The sequence below is a fragment of the Pseudophryne corroboree genome, chromosome 1 (genome assembly GCF_028390025.1).
Source record: "Pseudophryne corroboree isolate aPseCor3 chromosome 1, aPseCor3.hap2, whole genome shotgun sequence".
NCBI classification, from domain to species: Eukaryota; Metazoa; Chordata; class Amphibia; order Anura; family Myobatrachidae; genus Pseudophryne; species Pseudophryne corroboree.
The window spans coordinates 1185649344-1185672947 of NC_086444.1; the positions used below are offsets into that span (position 1 = coordinate 1185649344).

General features: G+C 39.1%; 1 protein-coding gene across 1 annotated transcript; it reads left to right on the forward strand.

Annotated features, from left to right (window-relative positions):
- The first annotated feature begins 68 nt into the window (after positions 1 to 68).
- On the forward strand, positions 69 to 22466 carry LOC135051150 (vomeronasal type-2 receptor 26-like). Its single transcript, XM_063957289.1, has 7 exons — positions 69 to 355; positions 3634 to 3925; positions 13002 to 13811; positions 13941 to 14020; positions 18744 to 18867; positions 20756 to 20840; positions 21550 to 22466. The coding sequence occupies exons 1-7, from the start codon at positions 69 to 71 to the stop codon at positions 22464 to 22466; spliced, it is 2595 nt and encodes an 864-aa protein (XP_063813359.1).
- The last annotated feature ends 1138 nt before the right edge of the window (positions 22467 to 23604 follow it).

The following is a 23604-nucleotide window of genomic DNA, read 5'->3' on the forward strand; positions in this document are numbered from 1 at the left end:
GCAAAAGTGTAAATGTATGCCAATGTCTCTTTGCACTTTACCAGTTTCTTAAATATCTCAATAGAATTATGAGGCTGATATTTAAAGAACAGAAGAAAATCAACATTTATTTTCGACCATATGAAGTTGCATTTAATATTTTACACCAAATGATTTGGTTGTTAATCCTGAGCATCGCAGTCTGCAGATCCAGTAACCCAGCACCCGGATGTCATCTTTCTCCAGTGGTTAAAAATGGATTTGAATATAAATATTCCCAGGATGGAGATATCATTATAGGTGGAATATTCACTGTTCATGGCTGGATGGCAGCATTTGATTACAGATTTGGGATCCAATCACTGATCTGTCTAAGGTAATTAACATACTTACTGAGTACATACTGTACATTAATGTTAGTCTTCAACATTTGTGCTTTACATCTGCCACAGAATGATAGCAGATTCTCAATCGATTTGTGGCTGAATAGGGGTTTTAAATGCAATGGGTATCCAGGGCCAGAAAAAATCTTTGGGGGACCCAAGGAACTTATTACAGGGGTTTTTTACCCTCTTGTCAGCAACTCCCCTGGCTGTGCCCACCCGTGCTCACTGTGTGCTTCTTGCCTCCCTTTTCCACATGAGGTGGCTTACTGAATGATGCATGAACCTTCAGAGAAGACTCTCCCTCTGCTAATGTTCCCTTTTCTTCTTCTTACTACTGTGCTGGGACCAGTGGCGCTGAGACAGGGATGGCAGGTACTCTTCACCTGGGCCTGTTCTAGGTTCCGAGTCCCGCTACCGACCCCCCCCCCCCTCCCTCCCCCCATGTAGACAGTGCCGGTACTGCTCTCTCTCCAGCATAGCACACATGCTGCATTGGTCATGTCCTGCTCAGGTTACTTGGGCCCGGCACAGCTGTTGGTGTTCCTAGCTGGGACTGGTGAGTCTTGAAGCTAGACTAAAGCAGAATGTAGGCAGACAGCACAGCGTCTCTAGAATCCCTGTATCTGCAGTCAGCCAGTTGAACGCAGAGGCTTCACATCCTGCCATTACTCCAGAGCCTGTGCAGTACAATATTTAGTACAGTGCCATGGGATAGCACATGACTTTTGGCTTTTGACAACCATATACCTTGTCTAGATGCTTGCTCTTACTGGCTGCAGCCTGTCTGGTTACACATTATTGTCATGTGCTAAGACAACATATAAAATATTTATCACATATGCAGATGTGTTTATGCTGAGCTTACACTTCTCCACATGCTGAGTGTGTACACATTGTGGCAGCGGCTATTCACACTACCATGACTAGTAGCAGCATGCATATGCACCAAGCATTCCTGTAGAATCAGGTACATATGCACTTGCCCATGCAGAGCCATGGGCACACTATTCACTGCAAATGAATCATATTTGCTACAAAGTGGCTGCAGGATGATGGTGGCCATCAGTGGTTAAAGTGGTCCTGGAGAGGTGGTGGAACTCATTTACCCTACCACCTACTGCCCCTACATTAGACAGAGCCAGGGCCAGTGCTAGAGCCAGGGCCAGTGCTAGGGTTTAGGCATCCTCTTGGTTGCAAAAAAAGGTGTGGTCTCACTAGCATGGGTGTGGTCACACAGTAGTACCCCCAATTCAAATTATGCCACACTGTAGAACAATCCTATTCACATTACACTGTACATAGTGCCCCTGATTCATATTATACCACATAAAGGTAGTAGTGTCCATTATTCACATTACACCACACAGTAGTGCCCCTTATTCATGTTACTACACACAGTAGTGTCCCTTATACACAATGCCTGCAGTAGTAGTGCCCCTTACACATAATGCACACAATAGTAGTACCCCTTACACATAATGCCCACAGCAGTGCCTGTTATACACATCTCTGCATCTGTCACTCTAGCAGCTCACTGCCCATGTCCCTCTAGCAGATTCCCCACCTCTCTGTATCCCTCCAGTAACCTTGTCTTCAGCATGCACCTCTTTCTGGCTCTTCCTCACTTCAGCAGCAGTGATAGCATCATATCTCATACACTGTTCCAGAAAAGTGAGCCACTAGGACCTATGGTAGTGGTTGAATGTGGCTACAGACTCAGCTTATGTGAGTACCAGAAGGGGCAGGCCACAGGCAGAGGACCATGAGGTTGCCGGGACCAGAGTATGGGGGAGGTAGCTGCAGCTTGTCAGTCACGCTGTGCCGCCACATAATCTATTGACAAAGGTTGTGGGGTGGGCTTTTCTGCTGGAGTTACTGTGCAGGGCTGTGGAGGAGGTGGAACTAGTTCCACCTACTATTACCTGTGGTGGAACTCCGTTCCACCCCATTCCCCTGCACTTTAACCCCTGGTGGCCATATATGTATCACTTACAGTAATCTTGAGACAGGTGCAATAGGCAGCAACCTAAACAGATCAGCTCCAGATCAACATAACAAATGGTTAATAGATAGAAGAGCTAAGACTCCATTAGTTAAACTTAATGAAATCCTGTCACCAAATCCAGGCTGTTACATAAACACTAAATACACTGTATGGTGTGTACAGTTTTTATTAAAGTGTTGGTTTATAGAAGTGGAGATTCCATAGAAACAAGTCATATTGTCCTTTTCATTTATCTAGCTCCTTCTAGAGGATAATAGGTAGAATCTGGTTGCAATAGGAAACATCTCCACTTCAAGTTCTATAAATCTGCACTTTAATAAATATACCCCAATGAGTGCAAGGCAGCAGCAGCTCCAGAAATTAGGCTGTAGCGCTGTCCAAATTCAAATAATGGAGTCAGACTAACTGCCAGTGAGTCCCAGCCACTGATGTGTGGCAGTGTTTGGGGTAGCAGTTGGCGTGGCTCCGCTATTTGAATTTTGGACTGTGCTGCAGCTACACCTCTGGAGCCACCACTGATGCAGGGTATACAGTATTTCTTTCTTTGCACGTGGCTATTTGGAAAAAGTTTTTCTGACATTGGCTATTACTCAGAGAATAAAGAAGGGGGTTGTTGTCCATCTTCCTAGTTTTGATAACTATTATTATGTTATTCTATAAATCGATTAAATATAAAAAAGTTCAGTTATCCTGATAACCCAATAAAAATGTGTTTTAAAAAAAAAAATCAATTTGAAATAATGCTGTGAAATTTATCAATTTGCTAAAAAAGAAAATAATGAAAAATAACTGAAAACATCTTTTACATCAACTAAAATGGTACATGGCCTACATCACAAATCTTACTTGGAAAGATTAAAAGATCCTAACATGTATAGTTTGGAGCTGAAAAGGAAAAAGGGGGACTTGATAGAAACTTTCAAATATACAAAGGGTATTAACAAAGTACAGGAGGGAAACAATCATCAAAGGAAGAGAAGCATTAGAACTCGAGGACATACACTGAAAATGAAGGGGAAATGTAAGAAAAAATTACTTCACAGAAAGTGTAGTGGATACGTGGAACAGCCTCCCATCAGATGTGGTAGAGTGGTAGAGGCTAAGACAGTAGAGCAATTTAAACTTTCTTGGGATTGGCATATGAATAGCCTTATAAAGAACTAAGGGTTGAGATTGCCTATAGGATAAAAAGAAGCAGACTAGATGGGCCAAGTGGTTCTTATCTGCCATCAAATTCTATGTTTATTTTTATTTTTTTAACAGTGTACTCCGTAGAGAATACAGACATATCAGAGCATTTATCTTTGCAATTAATCAGATCAACAGGAACCCAGACATTCTGCCCAATATCACTCTGGGTTATCATTTGTATGATTCTTGTGGAAGTGAGAATAAAGCTGTGAGAGATGTTTTACAGATTTTGTGTGGACACAAAAATACAGTTCCTAATTACAGGTGTATGGAACATGGTAAAGTAGCTGGGTTTATCGGAGATCTCAACTCTCACACCACCATTGCAATGGCAAAGCTGTTAAATATATATGGGTATTCACAGGTAAGTGCTAACAAATCTGCTTAGAGTCACTAAAGTTTAATATATTTATTAATGTAGATAATTCAAAGAACATTTTATGGAGCAAACTGAGAAATCTGAAATGCACCCCCCCCAAAAAAAAAAAAAAAAAAAGATTATGTAATTACAAATACATGATATAATTAAAAGATGTGTCCTCATACACAAAGTCTCAATATGCCACATATATATATATATATATAAATATATAAATATATAAAAGAGATAATGGACAGGCACACTCATACACAATATCTTAACACCCGGTGCCCTCAAAAGCTGGGCAGCATGAATATACACAAAGTAGAAGCGGCACTCACAGCTTGTTCAAATGAGACACAGCAGCACAATGTACTATCGACGTTTCAAATCACTGGAATTGTCTTCAGGATAAAAACACAGATAATCAAAAAGAATGCACGCCGCACGGTCCCAGCTGTCCAGCCTCTGCACCCAAAGATGACGTCATTGCACGCATGGCATGCATCACTGCTACCCATCACTGTTACATCACTGCAACGCATTCCGTATGCATGGTGATGTCATCTTCGGGTGCCGCGGCCGGACAGCCAGGACCGTGTGACGTGCACCTCAGAACACTTTAGGTGTGGGGATAAACGGTGAGTCATTTTGATTATTTGTGGCTGCGAATATTGTCAAATAACACTATACTGGATATTATATAATAACACACCTGATTGTGATCCCTTTAAGCTGTGCTTATTTATAGCAAATAATAAAGGTACTGTATAACTACAGTATACTAACAAAGTGGTATGCTCTTGAGATACCATGTGAAAATAACATTATTACTTGTACAGGTTGAGTATCCCATATCCAAATATTCCGAAATACGGAATATTCCGAAATACGGACTTTTTTGAGGGAGAGTGAGATAGTGAAACCTTTGTTTTTTGATGGCTCAATGTACACAAACTTTGTTTAATACACAAAGTTATTAAAAATATTGTATTAAATGACCTTCAGGCTGTGTGTATAAGGTGTATATGAAACATAAATGAATTGTGTGAATGTAGACACACTTTGTTTAATGCACAAAGTTATAAAAAATATTGGCTAAAATTACCTTCAGGCTGTGTGTATAAGGTGTATATGTAACATAAATGCATTCTGTGCTTAGATTTAGGTCCCATCACCATGATATCTCATTATTGTATGCAATTATTCCAAAATACGGAAAAATCCCATATCCAAAATACCTCTGGTCCCAAGCATTTTGGATAAGGGAGACTCAACCTGTATATAATAACTGTGCATAACTACACATGAAACAGGAATAAATGAGAAGAGTCTCTTAAACACATTATTTTACGTTGCATATATTTATATCTAACAAGGAAATACACACTGGAATACGATCTACACTGCACATGTGCAGTAGATAGATTCTTATGAATATGTTCTGAAATAAACATATTTGGCTAATATAGCACAAATTACACCATATGGAATTATAATTGTAATCCATTGATATATTTGTGTCGGGTATAGTATGGTTTGCCGGTGGCCGGGTTCCCGGCGGCCAGCACACTGGCATCGGGATCCCGACCTCCGGCATTCTGACTGCGGGGTGAACGCAAATGAGCCCATTGCAGTCATGGTGGCATGCTGCGTGCACCATGCTATTTTTTCTCCCTCCAGGGGGGGTCGTGGACCCCCAGGGGGGAGAATAGGTGTCGGTATACTGTAGATTGTTACATTGCACTGTGGTCAGAAAATAATCAAGCTTGACACAAGTAATAATGATGTAAACATCTCTTTATTAATAGAAGGCAGTTATATAAATGAAGTTAAAGTCACAAAATAATTACTACAAGCGGCTATTACGCCTTAATTGCATTATTAAGACACAAGAACAACAATCAGCAGTCACAGGTCTAGAATATTTTAAAACACATTTTCCTATCTTTATTCACTTTATACATTTTAAATATTTCACAGCCTTTCAATAATAAATTTGTTTTTAATTATACTAATAAATATATAATTTAATTATTGCACAAGGTTTTATTACTTTTTTCTTGCACTGATATTTAAAGTTTATGATGAATGTAAGCTGCTGATGTGCCTTTTGGATGTAGAAATTGGATCACACAATGCACCTCAATGTTTGATCATGGCCCTCATTCCGAGTTGATCGCTCGCTAGCTATTTTTTGCAGAGCAACAATAAGATTGTCGCTGCCCACCGGGGATTGTATTTTCGCTTTGCAAGTCTGTGATCGCATGTGCAGCTGTGCGGGACGAAAATGTTTTTTGCAGTTTCTGAGTAGGTCTAAACTTACACAGAATTCAATAAAGAGAATGGGGTTGTACTAATAATGTGCACAAAAGATATGTATTAAAATATAACTTTTATTATTATGTTAAAAAGGCCGGTAATCAGTCAGCTTGCAAAATATAGGGATAAAATCAAATAGAGAATCCAGAAATGTGCTCTAAGATAAAAAAGTGATGAGAATTAAAATTGTACGCTCCATTGATTGCACTAACACTTGTATAAAATATGATGTTATGTAGATCAAATATCTGGTTGATATGTTGTGTGTACCACAAAATATAATAAACACAAATTTATCTGTTCCAATTTGGGTGCCCACAGCTAACAGCTGCTAGTTTATTTGGCTGCAAGTGTCCTATGAAGTGTTAGTGTACACCGTTCGCCAGTGTCAAGTTAATGAAGCATCCAATTGCACAATTTTGGGTGAAACAGACTACAGTTATACAATATGGTGTCCAATTGGGTCAGATAATGACTGCTCCTTGCCGGAATCACTATGCTCCATAAATGGATGACCAGCGGCTATGCATGATAACTAGTGCTGATGCTGTGCTAACAATGACTTCTACTTGTAACCCTGAGTCTCGTGGGGATAACTACAAATAATTCACTAGGTTACATAAAGCCTTTGGTGTCCCGTATTGAGTACCAATGACACGAAGTGCCAATAACTAATCTGTCATTTCCCACCAGATTGATGATTGTGATTGTTACAAGAATTTAGCAATTTCCAATGAATAACAGCTTCATGCTTAGTTTAGTAAGTGGCACAAGCAAGGTGCTTACTATGATTGACTGGTGTGCGGAGAAGGATTTTTTTATCTGTATATGTATAACCACCCTACGTCTCTGGTTACGGTGGTAACGGGCTGGGCTATTATCAACTCTAGCACCCATCTGTGCAGACATCCACTGGAGTTAAAGTATACATAGTAATGCCAATGTTTAGGCAAAGGATGACTCACAGTAAAAGTGAATAATAAGTCTTGTACCGCCTGTAATGTGGCTGGTTGTTCCCACTCAATCTGCACCAAGTTTGGTATATTGTGAGAACAAGCTGTCAATACTAATCACCATGACATAGGAGGGTGACTGTAATGCAACTGCATGGAATAATCAGCATTTGTCTGATTAGCGGGTATTCCCGTGCTAGTTGTGCAGTAATCAGTCAATCCCTCATACATATAGTATACCAGGTATGGTAGGAGCTATTCACTATTAGCTGTGAGAGCAACCACACTGCAGCGGTGTCAAACTAATCAGCATTTGTCCGATTAACGGGTATTCCCATACTTGCCGTGCAGTAATCCGACAACCCTAGGTATACACAACATAGTAAGGTGATTAATGAAGGAGCATCGGAGCAGAGAGAAATGCCGATGCGCGCATTTCGCAAACAGATTTTTCAAGCCTCAAAAAAGTTGTTTGGAAAATGCGTGCATCGGTATTTCTCTCTGCTCCGATGCTCCTTCATTAATCACCTTACTATGTTGTGTATACCTAGGGTTGTCGTATTACTGCACGGCGAGTTCGGGAATACCCGTTAATCGGACAAATGCTGATTAATCACATGCCGTTGCAGTATAGGCACCCATGAAACTTATAGCAAACAGTGCCATTATTAGTGGTATCAAGTATTTTGTGTGCGTCAGGGGTTGATAGCCACTGCACGGCAAGTACGGGAATACCCGCTAGTCGGAAAAATGTTCATTGGTTATATACCACTGCAGTGTGGTCGCTCTCACAGCTAATAGTGAAAAGTTCTTATCATACCTGGTATACTATATGTATGAGGGATTGACAGATTACTGCACAACCAGCACGGGAATACCCGCTAATCAGACAAATGCTGATTATTCCATGCTGTTGCATTATAATCACCCTCCCAGGTCATGGTGATTAGTATTGACAGCTTGTTCTCACAATATATCAAACTTGGTGCAGATTGAGTGGGAACATTACAGGCGGTACAAAACTTATTATTCACTTGTACTGTGAGTCATCCTTTGCCTAAACATTGGCATTACTATGTATACTTTAACTCCAGTGGATGTCTGCACAGATGGGTGCTAGAGTTGATAATAGCCCAGCCCGTTACCACCGTAACCAGAGACGTAGGGTGGTTATACATATACAGATAAAAAAAACCTTCTCCGCACACCAGTCAATCATAGTAAGCACCTTGCTTGTGCCACTTACTAAACTAAGCATGAAGCTGTTATTCATTGTGAATTGCTAAATTCTTGTAACAATCATCAATCTAGTGGGAAATGACGGATTAGTTATTGCCACTTCGTGTCATTGGTACTCAATACGGGACACCAAAGGGTTTATGTAACATAGTGAATTATTTGTAGTTATCCCCACGAGACTCAGGGTTACAAGTAGAAGTCACTGTTAGCACAGCATCAGCACTAGTTATCATGCATAGCCGCTGGTCATCCATTTATGGAGCATAGTGATTCAGGCAAGGAGCAGTCATTTTCTGACCCAATTGGACACCATATTGTATAACTGTAGTCTGTTTCACCCAAAATTGTGCAATTGGATGCTTCATTAACTTGACACTGGCAAACGGTGTACACCTACGCTTCATAGGACACTTGAAGCCAAATAAACTAGCAGCTGTTAGCTGTGGGCACCCAAAATGGAACAGATAAATTTGTGTTTATTATATTTTGTGGTACACACAACATATCAACCAGATATTTGATCTACAAAACATCATATTTTATACAAGTGTTAGTGCAATCAACGGAGCGGACAATTTTAATTCTCATCACTTTTTTATCTTAGAGCACATTTCTGGATTCTCTATTTGATTTTATCCCTATATTTCGCATGCTGACTGATTACCGGCCTTTTTAACATAATAATAAAAGTTATATTTTAATACATATCTTTTGTGCACCTTATTAGTACAACCCCATTCTCTTTCTTGAATTGTGTGTCTTAATGGTTGTCCTAGGTAGCACCCCCGAGATAAATGTATAGGAATTTTTTCATTATATTTATTGGGGTTACCATGTGAGTTTTTTCTCACTTAAGTAATTTCTATATGAAATTTGAGAGTGCAGATCCTTCTTCAGTTCTTGTTGTCGGATATCTGAATTTACACAGCACTTGCGATTACTTCAGCCTGTCCGGGCCCGGAATTTATGTCAGACACACCTGGATACACATGCGCTTTCCCTACCACTCCCAGAAAACAGTCAGTTGACACCCACAAACACCTTCTTCCTGTAAATCTCCTGGCGATCAGTTGTGCGAATCGATTCTTTGCTAGAAGCATTGAACAGCAACTATGCTGTTTGTACCCGTACGATGCGCATGAACATTGTGGTGCATATGCATGTGCAATAGTAACCTGATCGCTGTGCTGCAAACAACTTGGAATGAAGGCCCATGTTTCCACCAGCCCCACCATCTTACAACTAATTCTGGGACAGTATGACTGACATGAGGCACAGTATAATGGCTGTAAGGGAAAGCAGTGTTCTACCTGATCTTGTTAACTTACTTATTGAACTACCCTCACATGGAAACATAATGGATCAATTGCCAGTTTACTTACAAGTTTACTGTTTCTTCCCTTACCTGAAATCTATCAACAGCTACCCAAATCCTCTCCTCTTCTCACAATACCCACCAAAGCCACCCACTCCCAGCAGTTCATGTGCAATCACAACCTACCACCATACCACAGCATAAACACACTTACACCATCCCACCATACCACACCAAAAATGCCCTTTACCCAGTCCTACCATGCTAACCCAAATCCTAAACTCCATTTATTTTTTTTAACACATATTCATCCCCCACTCTGTCCGATTTGGCCCGTAAGTTTGATTTTTCTATCTATTTATCTATCTATCTCTCTATCTATCTATCTATCTATCTATCTATCTATCTATCTATCTATCTATCTATCTATCTATCTTTATTAATGTAATTCATATATATGGTCCAGTTCAGAATTGATCATAAGTAGATAATCATTGAGTCTTATAATTTGTGGTGTTTTGATGTTTTAATATTTTAAATTTTATTTCCTTCATTTTGTATAAATATTTTTATGCTGTGATTGTATATTTTCTATAACATTTGTGATGTTTTGATTTTTTATATTTTCAATTTTATTTTATTTTATTTTTTACATTTATTATTATACCATTTATATGATTCCAGGGGTGAAGAGATTAAATTCCCATCATCTCTGGATAGTAACCCGCACCAAGATATATACGTAAAATCTATGATGATGAAAGAGTTGGGGGTACCTTTATTTAGTATACGTAGCAAGTTGATTGCAGTGTAAAGGTGTTGCTATCCACTATAGTTGCTGGTAGTGAGACTACCAGTAACTAGTGGATAGCGACACCTTTCAACTTCATGATATCAGTTTATTATTTTACAACTCATTCCTACGGGATAATTACAGATCAGATTTAATGTAGTAGTGCTGTCACAGCATCCTACGTAATCACATTTTTAAGGTTCATTTATGTGCATAGAAATAAACATATATAATACACGGAGGAATGAATACATTTGCTGTTGCTTTTTAATCTTTATTCACTGTATGTATTTTTCTATTCCTTTTCACATTTTCTTTTATTTTAATACTTCACTCGTCAAAGATTAAAAGACAATTCAAGTCCCAATATGACATAACTACCTTTCTGGATTAATATTATTAGTGATATGTGGACGTTGAGCCTTTATTAGACTATAATAACACAGGGGAGCCCTGTGGTGATTTTCAATTAAATCAATTCTCTTAATGTTAGTTGGGTTGTGTGCACCCCAGTTATAACTGGTTTCTTTTCCTTGTCCCCTCACTATGGGGATTTGACGATAAATTATTATTATATCATGATTGCATATTGTGCATTGCATAATAAATGTTTATATATATATATATATAGATAGATAGATAGATAGATAGATAGATAGATAGATAGATAGATAGATAGATATAATGGCCCTCATTCCGAGTTGTTCGCTCGCAAGCTGCTTTTAGCAGCATTGCACACGCTAAGCCGCCGCCTACTGGGAGTGTATCTTAGCTTATCAAAATTGCGAACAAAAGATTCTCAAAATTGCGAATAGACACTTCTTAGCAGTTTCTGAGTAGCTCCAGACTTACTCAGCATCTGCGATGAGTTCAGTCCATTTAGTTCCTGGTTTGATGTCACAAACACACCCAGCGTTCACCCAGACACTCCCCCGTTTCTCCAGCCACTCCCGCGTTTTTCCCAGAAATGGTTGCGTTTTTTCGCACACACCCATAAAACGGCCAGTTTCCGCCCAGAAACACCCACTTCCTGTCAATCACATTATGATCACCAGAACAAAGAAAAAAACGTGAGTAAAATACCTAACTGCATAGCAAATTTACTTGGCACAGTCGCAGTGCGGACATTGCGCATGCGCATTAGCGGTTAATCGCTCCGTTGTGAGAAAAAAAATAACGAGCGAACAACTCGGAATGACCCCCAATATGTGTGATATAGATTGTGCAGCTAATTATTTATACTATCATTTCAAGAGTGCATTTTGCTTTGTCTAGGTGCACTACCAATGTATTAAAAATAATTGTAATCAACAAATTTGACAAAAGAAACATACAATTCCATGGACATTTTGTAGCATCTCAGAATGTTCCTGATAATGTAAATGTTCATATGAAGTATCTGTTCAGAGACGTATCCACAATTCTGAATAGTATTGGGCACGTACAGTACTGTATATTTCTGAACATATGGTCAAAAAATAAATTCTCAGCAAAATATGTGCTTAATTTCTGCATTTTTAAATGCACCATTGTACTGTATTTCATGATTGTTCTTTGAGATTGAAACTTATTATTATTTTTCACTCTATGATCTTAACTGGCTAGTATTTTTTTTTTCTAAAAATCATTTAGAAATTTTAATTATTTCATGATGGAATTAGATTTTAAACCTCTATTTGAAACCTAACAAGATTGTGTATAAAAAAAAATTAAAAAAATTGAAGCATAGTATACCATAGAGAATAAAAAAATATAACTGTGATAATTACTGTCAATATTTCCAAATATATTTATTCAGCGACACATCAATATATTGATATGCAGTTCTGATATGCTTATATACAGTAGAGGCAGAGCTGGAAGTTATATTTCCATGGTGGCTGCTCCACTGTGCAGCTGCTGGGTGGGGGAGGGAAGCTGACAATCTCTGCAACCAGCAGTGGTCGGCATGCATTGAGAGAGTATCCAGTGGTGCAGGGTGAGTGGGAGCAGTGGTGGTCCCAGAAGTGGGGCTGCAACACAGCTCTAAATTAAAATAAGGGAGCCACACCAACTGCCATCCCAAATGCTGCCAAACATAACCATCCGGGATTCACTGGCAGTTGGTGCAGCTCTCCTATTTGAATTTTGGATTGCCCTACAGCTGGAGCCATCACTAGGCGGAAGTGACTCTGAGCTTGGCTGTGAACTTTTGACTGGTTGGATCAGATGCAATCATGTCAGAGAAAGCTCAGCATGGCATAGCGCCATTTGATGTGACCACATCAGGTCAGAGGTTTTAAGAGTACTATTTAATGCCATACAAAGCCACAGAACATAAATATTGTATAGTACGTTAGAGCACAGGTAACAATTGCTACTTTAGATGAAAGTAGTAGTATGATACATTTCCTTCCATAATTTGGAATAAAAATTGTTTTAAATAACGATTAAACTATACACTAATGTCAATTTTAGATCAGTTATGGAGCAAGAGACCCCACGCTGAGTGACAGAAAGATTTACCCACATTTTTTTCGAACAATTCACAATGACCAGATGCAATTTTTGGCAATTACAAAGTTATTGAAAGTGTTCCATTGGAACTGGGTTGGGATTATTTCATCAGAGGATGACAGTGGAGAGCGGGAGCTCCAACAGCTGAGCAGCCAGCTAACTGCATATGGAATATGCATTGAATTCAAGATTCAGTATATGCCTAAAAATAAAAAGTTAACTTCATTATTTACAGAAATTATTAAAAAGTCTTCTGCTCAAATTATTATCATTTGTGGCACAATTTCCTTACCCTTTGTAAATTATATCCGTAGTTTCGCACAATTTACTGTCAATAGGACATTTCTTTTTCCAGCATTGTGGTCATCTATGCCAGAGATTGCATTGCCCTATGAGTCAAGACTGCCGGTTAACTGCACTCTTGTATTTTCACTGCCTATATGTACCATCCCCGGAGTGCAGGAATTCCTAGATGATGTTAATCCTCCACACCTCTCATCTGACCCACTAATGGAGGATATCTGGATAACTGAATTCTGGTGCAAGACTAGAAATGAGTTAAAAAATGTTGTTATGACAGTGCTAACTCCAGTACGCCTTAGAAACTGTAGTATGAAGGATAGATTTCAAGGCTATTTCAATTATTCTAGGGATGCAATACCCTACAGAGTATACATTGCTGTCTTTAACATGGCCCAAGCTTTGCATGATATGTATTTATTTCTAAGCAATAATGAAACGAGGAACAACTTTGAAATAAATGAATACAAAGTGAGTGTAAATAATGATTGTTTATTTGCATCAGCAAAGATGTATGTTGTGCTCATTTACCTAAAGAGAAGAGAGTAGCCAACAGTTACTTTTATAGTACCAGCATATTCTCTTGCACTTTGCAATTAGGAAGAGGTAACAACAATAAAACAATACTGGGTATTAACAGACAGAGATTTTGATACAACTGCGTATGCCTCAGATCCAAGGTGCCCCGCCATGCACAGTAGGCTCCCGCTCCCCTTTTCCTTCTACCCACAGCAGTCTGCAGGCATTGCACCTATCTGTCACACGCAGGAATCAGGTAGCTCTCTTTTATAGGAGCCTGGCAGCCAGTATGTTTTGGTAGTTTTGCATGCCCCTGCAATGCAATAAGCAACAGGGCATTGCGATACCTCTCATGCACATCTGTCCTGCCCCACTATTACTGTTACTGTATGTACACCAGGGATGTGTCTGTGAACTGCTCACCAGTGTTCACTGGGAGTTGTTCTCACAAACCCATGGCAACAGTATTCCTATTCAGTGTAACTGGCATACTTTTATCTGCATATCCGTTCTAGGCAGGGGCATTTCAACAGAGTATGTGGCCTGTGTGCAGGCTTCCAGTGAGCCCTCTCCTCTTAGCGGCGCAGTAGACACTACCATTATGCCAGAGTCTACTGCACATGTGTAGACTCTGGAAACATGGCAGCTGCCATGTTCCAGAGTCTAAATCCCAAGTGCGCATGCGCTCAAGCCATTTTGGTGGCGATTTTTGCAGACAATTGGATAAAAATTTGGATTGCGCCTCCAGTGTGTAGAATTTAATAAACTAAAAAAATGCTCTTGTCACTTTTTTCGGGTGCTCCTCGTGTAAAGCCAAGAACCATGGGATAATATTAACTTAAATTAAGACATATCAAATTTACATCCCTATAGATTTACCAAATTTTTATATTTACAACCGTGAAAATCAGAAACTCCTGTGTGAAAAATGGGTAGAACAGCTAGTTGATAATATACTATGGCCCTCATTCCGAGTTGATCGCTCGCTAGCTACTTTTAGCAGCTGTGCAAATGCATTGTCGCCGCCCACGGGGGAGTGTTTTTTCGCTTTGCAAGTGTGTGATCGCATATGCAGCCGAGCGAAACAAAAACATTTTGTGCAAAACAAGACCAGCCCTGTAGTTACTTATCCTGTGCGATGATTCTAGCGTCGGATGTCCCGGAATTGACGTCAGATACCCGCCCTGCAAATGCCAGGTCACACCTCCGTTTTCCCTACCACTCCCAGAAAACGGTCAGTTGACACCCAGAAACGCCCTCTTCCTGTCAATCTCCTTGCGATCGGCTGTGCGAATGGATTCGTCGCTAAAAGCATTGCACAGCAACAATGCTGTTTGTACCGGTGCGACGCGTGTGCGCATTGCGGTGCATACGCATGCGTAGTTTTGCCGTTTTTTTTACCTGATCGCTGCGCTGCGAAAATCAGCAGCGAGCGACCAACTAGGAATGGCCCCCTATATTCTTTGTATGTTGATAAAATGTTTTTTTTCTCTTGTCAGAATGTATATTGTACAATGGTGATACATACCTTTATGAAGATAACGGTTATTTTGCATATACCTATGTATGCATGAGGGGTGTTTCTAAGCTACAAATTGGCACATTACTGTTGTAACCAAGGAATGCTTATTGGGATATATTGTGATTGCCGTCGGCAACAATAATTCAGGCAGACTTATCGCCAGGTTCTGGGCTTGTATATACAACCCAATCCTCAAGACTGCATATGGGTATTTATTTGAGTCATAGTACACTAATTTGCATCCTTCATATTTTCACCTAGAACCTTTACAATTATCTAACCGCTATGAATTTTTCCCATATATGGATGGGACGGCTAAATATTTTAACGTATACCTATTAATAGTTACATTTTAGACATAGACAATGTGCCCCCCCAAAAAAAGAGTTTCTTTTCTTCCCTTTTTTTACAACTGCAAAATTGTCATTAGTAGTTGTGTTAACAAATGGGTTTTACAGTATCTCTAGCACTTTTAATATGTCTCTCTCTCTCTCTCTCTTGCTCTTTCTCTCTTTGTATCGAAAAGCTTCACTTATTCATAACAAAGGTAAATTATAAAGATGAATATGGCAAAGAAATATTTTATAATGGAAATAGAGAATTGCATTCTCCTTTAGATATAGTAAACTGGATATATAGTGATACAGGAGGAAAAATTGAGCATTACAGTAAAAATGTGGGAACATTTGACGGATCAGTTCCAGATGATAAGCAGCTTTACATTAAACCATGGGAAATACATTGGAGAAATGGAAGGGTATGTAATAAAAGTACATTTGTAAAAATGTTTTAACTTGGTGCTCCGTGCTATAGCCTATAATTAATATTTATATGAACATTCCATTAAAACTCCCCTTTTTAAAGACACTAATAACTTTTTGATAGTAACAAATATTAGTAACAAGCTTGACACATGGAAGATATTGAAAGAGACCAGCACAGCAGGATAATTTGTGTACTGTACCATTATTAACCCAATCCTTGGTATTCTTTATTGTTATTGTTATCCTTGATTTATATGGTGCCACAAGGTATCCACAGTGCTCTGCTACAGAGTACATAAATAAGCAAAACAGCAAAACAGTAACTTATAGTTGAAGACAATATAGGACAAGTACAAGGTACATAAACACAGCCGCATCAGAAGATGACACTGAAATAAATATCAAACTGAGAGATTTGGAGCCATCGAAGATGGTTTAAGTAAGAGAATGAAAAGCACATGAGGGTAGAGGGTCCTGCTTGTGAGTGCTTACATTTTTTTATTATTTTGTAAATCTACTAATTTCTCTTTCCCCTGGAAGGTTTTCTCTAAAATAATATTGATACTGTATGTTTATGTAGATATAATTTTAATTATTAAAACAAAATGTTTTAATCATCATATTTAAATGGATTTAATTGGATTTATCCCAAAATGGTTATACAAAATGATAGAACAAACAAATAATGATATGACTATTGGTTTCTTTTTTATTGTTTAATATTTTTCTTATTAAACTGTAATTAGTACATGGTACAATATTTTCCCAATTTCATTTATTTGTATTAGTTCAGGTCATATAATTATCTGAACTAATAATGAGAACTATTTGTTTTAACAAATCCAGTTTTATATGGCATAAAAATTATGCCATTTCCTGATAAATGTGACTGTGTATGTACAGGATTGATGGATGTAATATATGGTAGATTACTGTGTGTCAATGAAAGACTTGGGCTGCACACCTTATTTTAAACATAATAAAATGTGCTACCATGCTGAGACTTTTAGTACCATACAGAAAAGAGAAAAGTGGATATGTACACTCTATGCTAAGAATACTGATAGTCAAAATAATTTCACAATTATCATGGAGTAAAAGTGAAGTTCTTAGCATACGGGAAGTCACCAACTATGCGTGAACCCATGTGTTTTTTGTTTGGGTTCTAAACAAGGACAATACAAGTCAGGATAATGCAAGAGATTCAATCAAGGCACACCGTAGTCGATGTTGATACTGTTAGTATCAGTAGTTACTTTAATAACAAACTGATCCTTAAACTGATTTGTTAATCATCATTATATTTGGAAGATATCATAATTATCCTCATCATCACCTCCCTCACAGTAATTTTGTAAGAAATTCTTAACCACCAAGTTTATTGTGTACACAAAACATGATATATGTTGAAATTCACCCAGTTGTAATGCTTGTACAATGTTACTTGCATTTTTGGAAATGAAAAATCCAGGGTAGTGTTATTGGGATAAGCCATTTTGCTCTCACATTACAGAGTGTTCTCAACATATTGACACAAGCAGCCTGAGTGAATGAGCTGGCATTGTGTGTTAGATACGGCCGCCTCTGCAGAAGGTGACACATCTATCCAGTTGACTGTTATAGTCATGTACTCAGGGTCGGTTCTTGGCCTTGTGGCGCCCCGGGCAAAATATAGGGCGTGGCTTCAAATGGGGGCGTGGCCATGACGCTGAAAGAAAAAATAAATACAAAAAAAGCATACTTACCATCCCCGTTCCTGATCCAGACCGCTGCAGACCCCTCCGCCGGCGGCGCCGCTCTTCTCCTCTTCTCTTTTCGATCTATGGGAGAGACGTTATTACGTCTCTCCCATAGAACAGCATAGACACTAGAGGTCAATTATGACCCCTAGTGTCTGTGCCACTATGCTGTGCGGTGCGCGATGACGTCATCGCGCATCGCACAGCAAAGGTCCTCTACACAAAGGGAAACTAGACCGTAGCGTCTAGTTTACCTTCATGGAGAGGACCTTTGCTGTGCGGTGCGCGATGACGTCATCGCGCACCGCACAACTAAGGTCCTCTCAATGAAGGGAAACTAGACGCTACGCGTCTGGTTCCCTTCAAAGCGGGGGGGGGGGGGGCACAGCAGGGCACTGCGGGGGGCACAGTGGCGGATCTTGCCCTGGAGCGGCGCCCTCCGGATGGCGCCGGCGCCCTCCGGAAGGCGGCGCCCCGGGCAAAAGTACCGCTTGCCCGTGGCAAGAACCGCCACTGCATGTACTCTTTAGTTTGAGTAATACTACATGTCCACATACAGTATCTGTAGTTACACATTGGGTTAAATGATGGAAATCTTTTTTTGTGAGCCTTTAGTTTTAGGTTTCACAAGTTCAGAGGAAAATTTATGAAAATTATTTATTTTTTTATTTTTTATTTTATTTTCTGTCTCAACATTGGCTAAACACATTTTCCATAAAAATGCACTTATCTAATATATTCTTACTTTTCAATATTTCTGTATAATTTACTATACGTTAGCTTTTAGCATGTTAAAATACTATAGTAGGTTTTGGTGGAAGGATAAGTTGCTATAAATCTCCAATTCTTTTTTTAACAGATACCACAAGGACAGTGTTCTGAAAAGTGTTCTGATGGATATAGAAAAGCACCAAGGGAAGGATACTATGCATGTTGCTATAACTGTGTTCCGTGTTCAGAAGGAGAAATATCCAATAAGTCTGGTATATGTACAATATATTTATGTGCAAATGATGTGTAGAGAAAATAATTTCACAGTCCTTCAAATTGGTTATCATATGTTTTGGTCAGTATTATCTTGGTGTATGAAATTAAGCAGTATTTTGAATTTCACACCAATATTTTACCAAAAACAATTACAGTAATTGATTCCTTTAAGGGGAAAAAACCAAAATGGTGCCAGACCTAATCACTAGGAAAGAAACAAAGAGTTTTTTTGGTTTAGTGATTTTTCTTTTCCCAGCTCAAAGTAACTTTTAATTTTTGTGTTTTCTCAGAATTGTGCACAAGCATCTCCATTTTTGCACATGGAAATGACAAAAATGACACAATAGACAAACAGCAACAAGTTATATACTAGGTCAGAAAAAACTACAGATTACACTTTTCTGGGTGAAGAAACAAACCAGTGAGGACTTTTTTGCACACTTTATTATGAATTTATGGGAATCACTCAATGGATAAAGGGGGTTATTGAGGTTTGTTTGCAAACCGAAATCAATCTAATGGGCAAAACCATGTGCACTGCCGGAGGGAGTAGATGTAACATGTACAGAGAGAGTTACATTTGGGTGGGTTATATTTTTTGTGTGCTGGATAATTAATGGCTGAATTATATTTACAATGCAATTAGATTTTAGTTTTAAAACACCCCATCCAAATCTAACTCTCCCTGCACATGTTACATCTACCCCACCTGCAGTGCAGCATGGTTTTGCCCATTAGTGTGTTTTTTTTTGTTTGCTAACAAACCTGAATACGGCTCCATATTTTTATTGATGGAAAATGAAACTTTGCTCATCTACTACTATTTCTGTCATCAACAGTATGGTCAGGTGCGTTTTAAGAGAGGAGAGGGCCCACGTGCAGCCTTCATTGCGTGCCCACTCCTCTCTGGCAGCAAGTAGACTCTGGTATTATGACAGAGTCTTCAGCGCATGTGCAGGTGTCTGGGAACACGGCACCAGCACCTTATTCCAGGGACATCTTCAGTGCGCACGGCCAAATCACTTAGAAACGGCCCAAGTGCCCATTTTTCAAATGATGTGTCTGCAGTGCAGTGCTGCCATGGGAGTCCATAGGGGTAAGTATAATATATGGGTGCAGGGTGTGTGGTGTGTGACCCCCTGGACTGCACTCCTTGGTCCCATTATAGAAACACCTATGAGTATCGTGATTTAACATGATAGGGCATTTGTGTAATGTAGAAAATGACATTGGGGGTCATTCCGAGTTGATTGCTCGCTAGCAACTTTTTGCAGCGCTGCGATCAGATAGTCGATGCCTATGGGGGAGTATATTTTAGCTTTGCAAGTGTGCGAATGCTTTTGCAGCCGAGCGGCACAAAAAAGCTTTTTGCAGTTTCTGAGTAGCTCTGGACTTACTCAGCCGCTGCGATCACTTCAGTCTTTTTGGTCCCGGAATTGACGTCAGACACCCGCACTGCAAACGCTTGGACACGCCTGCGTTTTTCCAAACACTCCCAGAAAACGGTCAGTTGCCACCCATGAATGCCCTCTTTCTGTCAATCACCTTGCGATTGGCTGTGCGAATGGATTCTTCATAAAATCCATCGCCCAGCACGGATCCTCTTTGTACCCATATGATGCGCCTGCACATTGCGGTGCATACACATGCGCAGTTTTGCCAAGTTTTAATCTGATCGCAGCACTGCAAAAACTTGCTAGCGAGTGATCAACTCGGAATGACCCCCATTGAAAGAAGAAAAATCCAAAGTAACAGCAAACACATTTTGATCTTTATATGAGATCTTAAGAGCACATGTTAGGTTTATTTTATGAGTTCTATAATCACCACAAGTGTTATGTTAGTTCATCAATATGTTTACTGAGCTTTTAGTACATTTAATAGAGAATGTCAAAAAAGCAATCTTTGGTTGCTGACATCTCATGTCTTGTCATGAATACTGTATTTCCTATTGATTTTGAGACTGTTGGTAATATCATTAACAGCATATGAGAAAACTATTCTGCAATCTTCTGAATTGACCAAAAATTTTTGTAATTTGATTAACTAAAATGTAGGAGAGATAAAAATGGAAGGGGCAAGAAAGGAAATGAAGAAAGGAAGGAACGAGAAAGAGAAAATTAGAGAAAAAAGATAAACGTTCACAAAAAACTGAGAAAAAAAGAAAGGGAGGGAGGAAGAGAAGAGAAATGGAAAGACTAAGGGCAGGATGTACTATGCATTGAATCATGAATGTGATACATCCCTCAGGTACATACCAGAGTTAAGTACGCAAGCTTCCCTTTTCAATGAAGGACTTACAGGTTTATGACCTGGGAGTTCTTTTGCACATGTCACAGGGGATACTGGGAGGATTCTGATTGGATCACTCTCAGATGAAATAGAAGCCCATAGGATTCTATTGGGCAATATCATCTACTGATGATGTTGCCTACCGGGTCCAAGCTCCAGAATGTATCACATTGCAGAGCTTGGTGCATATAGGAATGTGGCCTAAACTCATAAAACATATTTTTGCGGAGTTTTGGCTGCATTTTAAGGTTTAGTACATAATGCTCTGAGTGAGAGAGGAAGGCATAAAGAGAGAGGGAGATTGGAGGTGGGAGAAAGGAAGAGAGAAAGTGATTGAGTACATTATTGATTAAATGTTTTTTTTATGTCACATTTTTATTCAATAGACAATGAAAATTGTGTGAAATGCAGTGATACTGAATGGCCTAATGAAGCAAGAAACCAATGTATTGCCAAAGTTCAAGACTTTCAATCATATGAAATGAACACTATAACCTCAGTATTTTCTGTAACAGCTGTATTATTTTCCGCTATAGTTGATTTGATTACTGGAATATTTATTTTCTTCCGGAACAACCAAATTGTCAGAGCTAATAACCGGAACCTAAGCTTTATTATCCTCATCTCTCTAAAGTTGAGTTTACTCTGTGTATTACTCTTCCTTGGTCGCCCAGTGGATATAACCTGCATGCTGCGGCAGATCTGCTTTGGAATCATATTTACTATCGCTGTGTCCTCAGTCCTGGCCAAGACTATCATGGTTTGCATTGCTTTTAAAGCCACAAGACCAGGAAGCTACTGGAGAAAATGGATGGGAGTCAAACTACCATATTCCTTAGTGCTGATCTGCTCATCTGTCCAGGTCCTGAATGGTGTCATCTGGTTGTCAGTTTCTCCTCCATTTCAAGAGTTTAACATGGACACATATCCTGGGACTATCATCATCCAATGTAATGAGGGTTCTGTGCTGGCCTTTTATTTCATGTTGGGTTACATGGGACTCCTGGCAGCTGTGAGCTTTTTTCTGGCTTTCATGGTGAGAACATTACCGGACATCTATAATGAGGCCAAATACATTACATTCAGCATGCTGGTGTTCTGCAGTGTGTGGGTCTGTGCCATTCCGGCCTATCTGAGCAGTAATGGGAAAAATATGGTGATTGTAGAGGTGTTTGCTATATTAGCCTCGTGTATTGGGATATTAGGCTGCATGTTTTTCCCTAAATGTTACTATTTACTGAGGAGACCTGAAGTATCCAGAAAAATACTTTTAGTTCAGCAAATACAAAACAATTCCTTATAATATAATTTGTTTGCCTTTAATACATTTTCTATGTTTTGTAATATAATAATAACACCTAAAGACAATGGGGGAAGGTGGGATTTTAAGTCTAGATGAGAGATAAAGAGAAGTTGCCCAACACTACTGTACAAATCAGCTGCTGTCTTTTCAAAGACTGTGCCAGAGAAATAACAGAAGCTGAGTAGTTTCTACAGGAAACGTCTCCATTTTATCAATCTCTAAAGCTTGATACATCTTCCCCTGATTCTGATGCAAAATTATTGTAATTTACACTTAAAAGAAGCACATATAGAAAAAGCACATTCTTGCACATATACAGTACAGGCCTACTCACATATTGAGTAACGCAGCCTCCAGCGACAACAGCGGGTGTGTTATATTTCTGCAAGAGCAATTATTGAATTTAGTATTTATGTTCATATATGCAGCACTTATAAATATAGAAACAATTGGAGCTTCCTACTGTGCGCAAACCAAAGCAGCCACTTCACCAATCTGGGCAATACACCAATTACTCCACACAACCAAAATATCTAAAATGATTGGATAAAAGACAGCGCTATGGATAGATATATTATAAAGGAAATCTAACTCCCCTGTAAAACTGTATTCTTTGTTGTCCTTCCGGACAATGGTTCAAACCCATATAAAGAAAAGAAGAGACAACATAGAATAGTGTAATACTGTTACAACAACACAATGAGTAATCCAAGGTAATATATGTGTAATCCAATTAGCACTTTGATGGATATGTGAGATTATGCCACCACCTCTCCTAGGAACAAAATTATCGGGGTTGCCCCCCACACATTGCACTCAAAGCTATATTGCTGTTTTAAGGCACTTCCAAATGTCTTTTATTAGATGTCAGCACCACTAGGTAAAGTGTGACGGGGTTGCCCCCTCTGCAATCAGCTCACTGTGTTCCACTTGTAACGTCTGCATGTAATTAAATACTCCAGGATTACTTCTTTCAGGTTCCAAAAAATGGCTCAGTTTTTATTACTGAATTTGACCACCAATGGTAAGTATAATAACAATTTATTCCGCAGAAAACAGAATCGTTTCCACAAATAAGAAAAGACAAAAAGTCCATAAAAATTTCACATAGTAAAATGGGTGAATCTCATACCAAGAT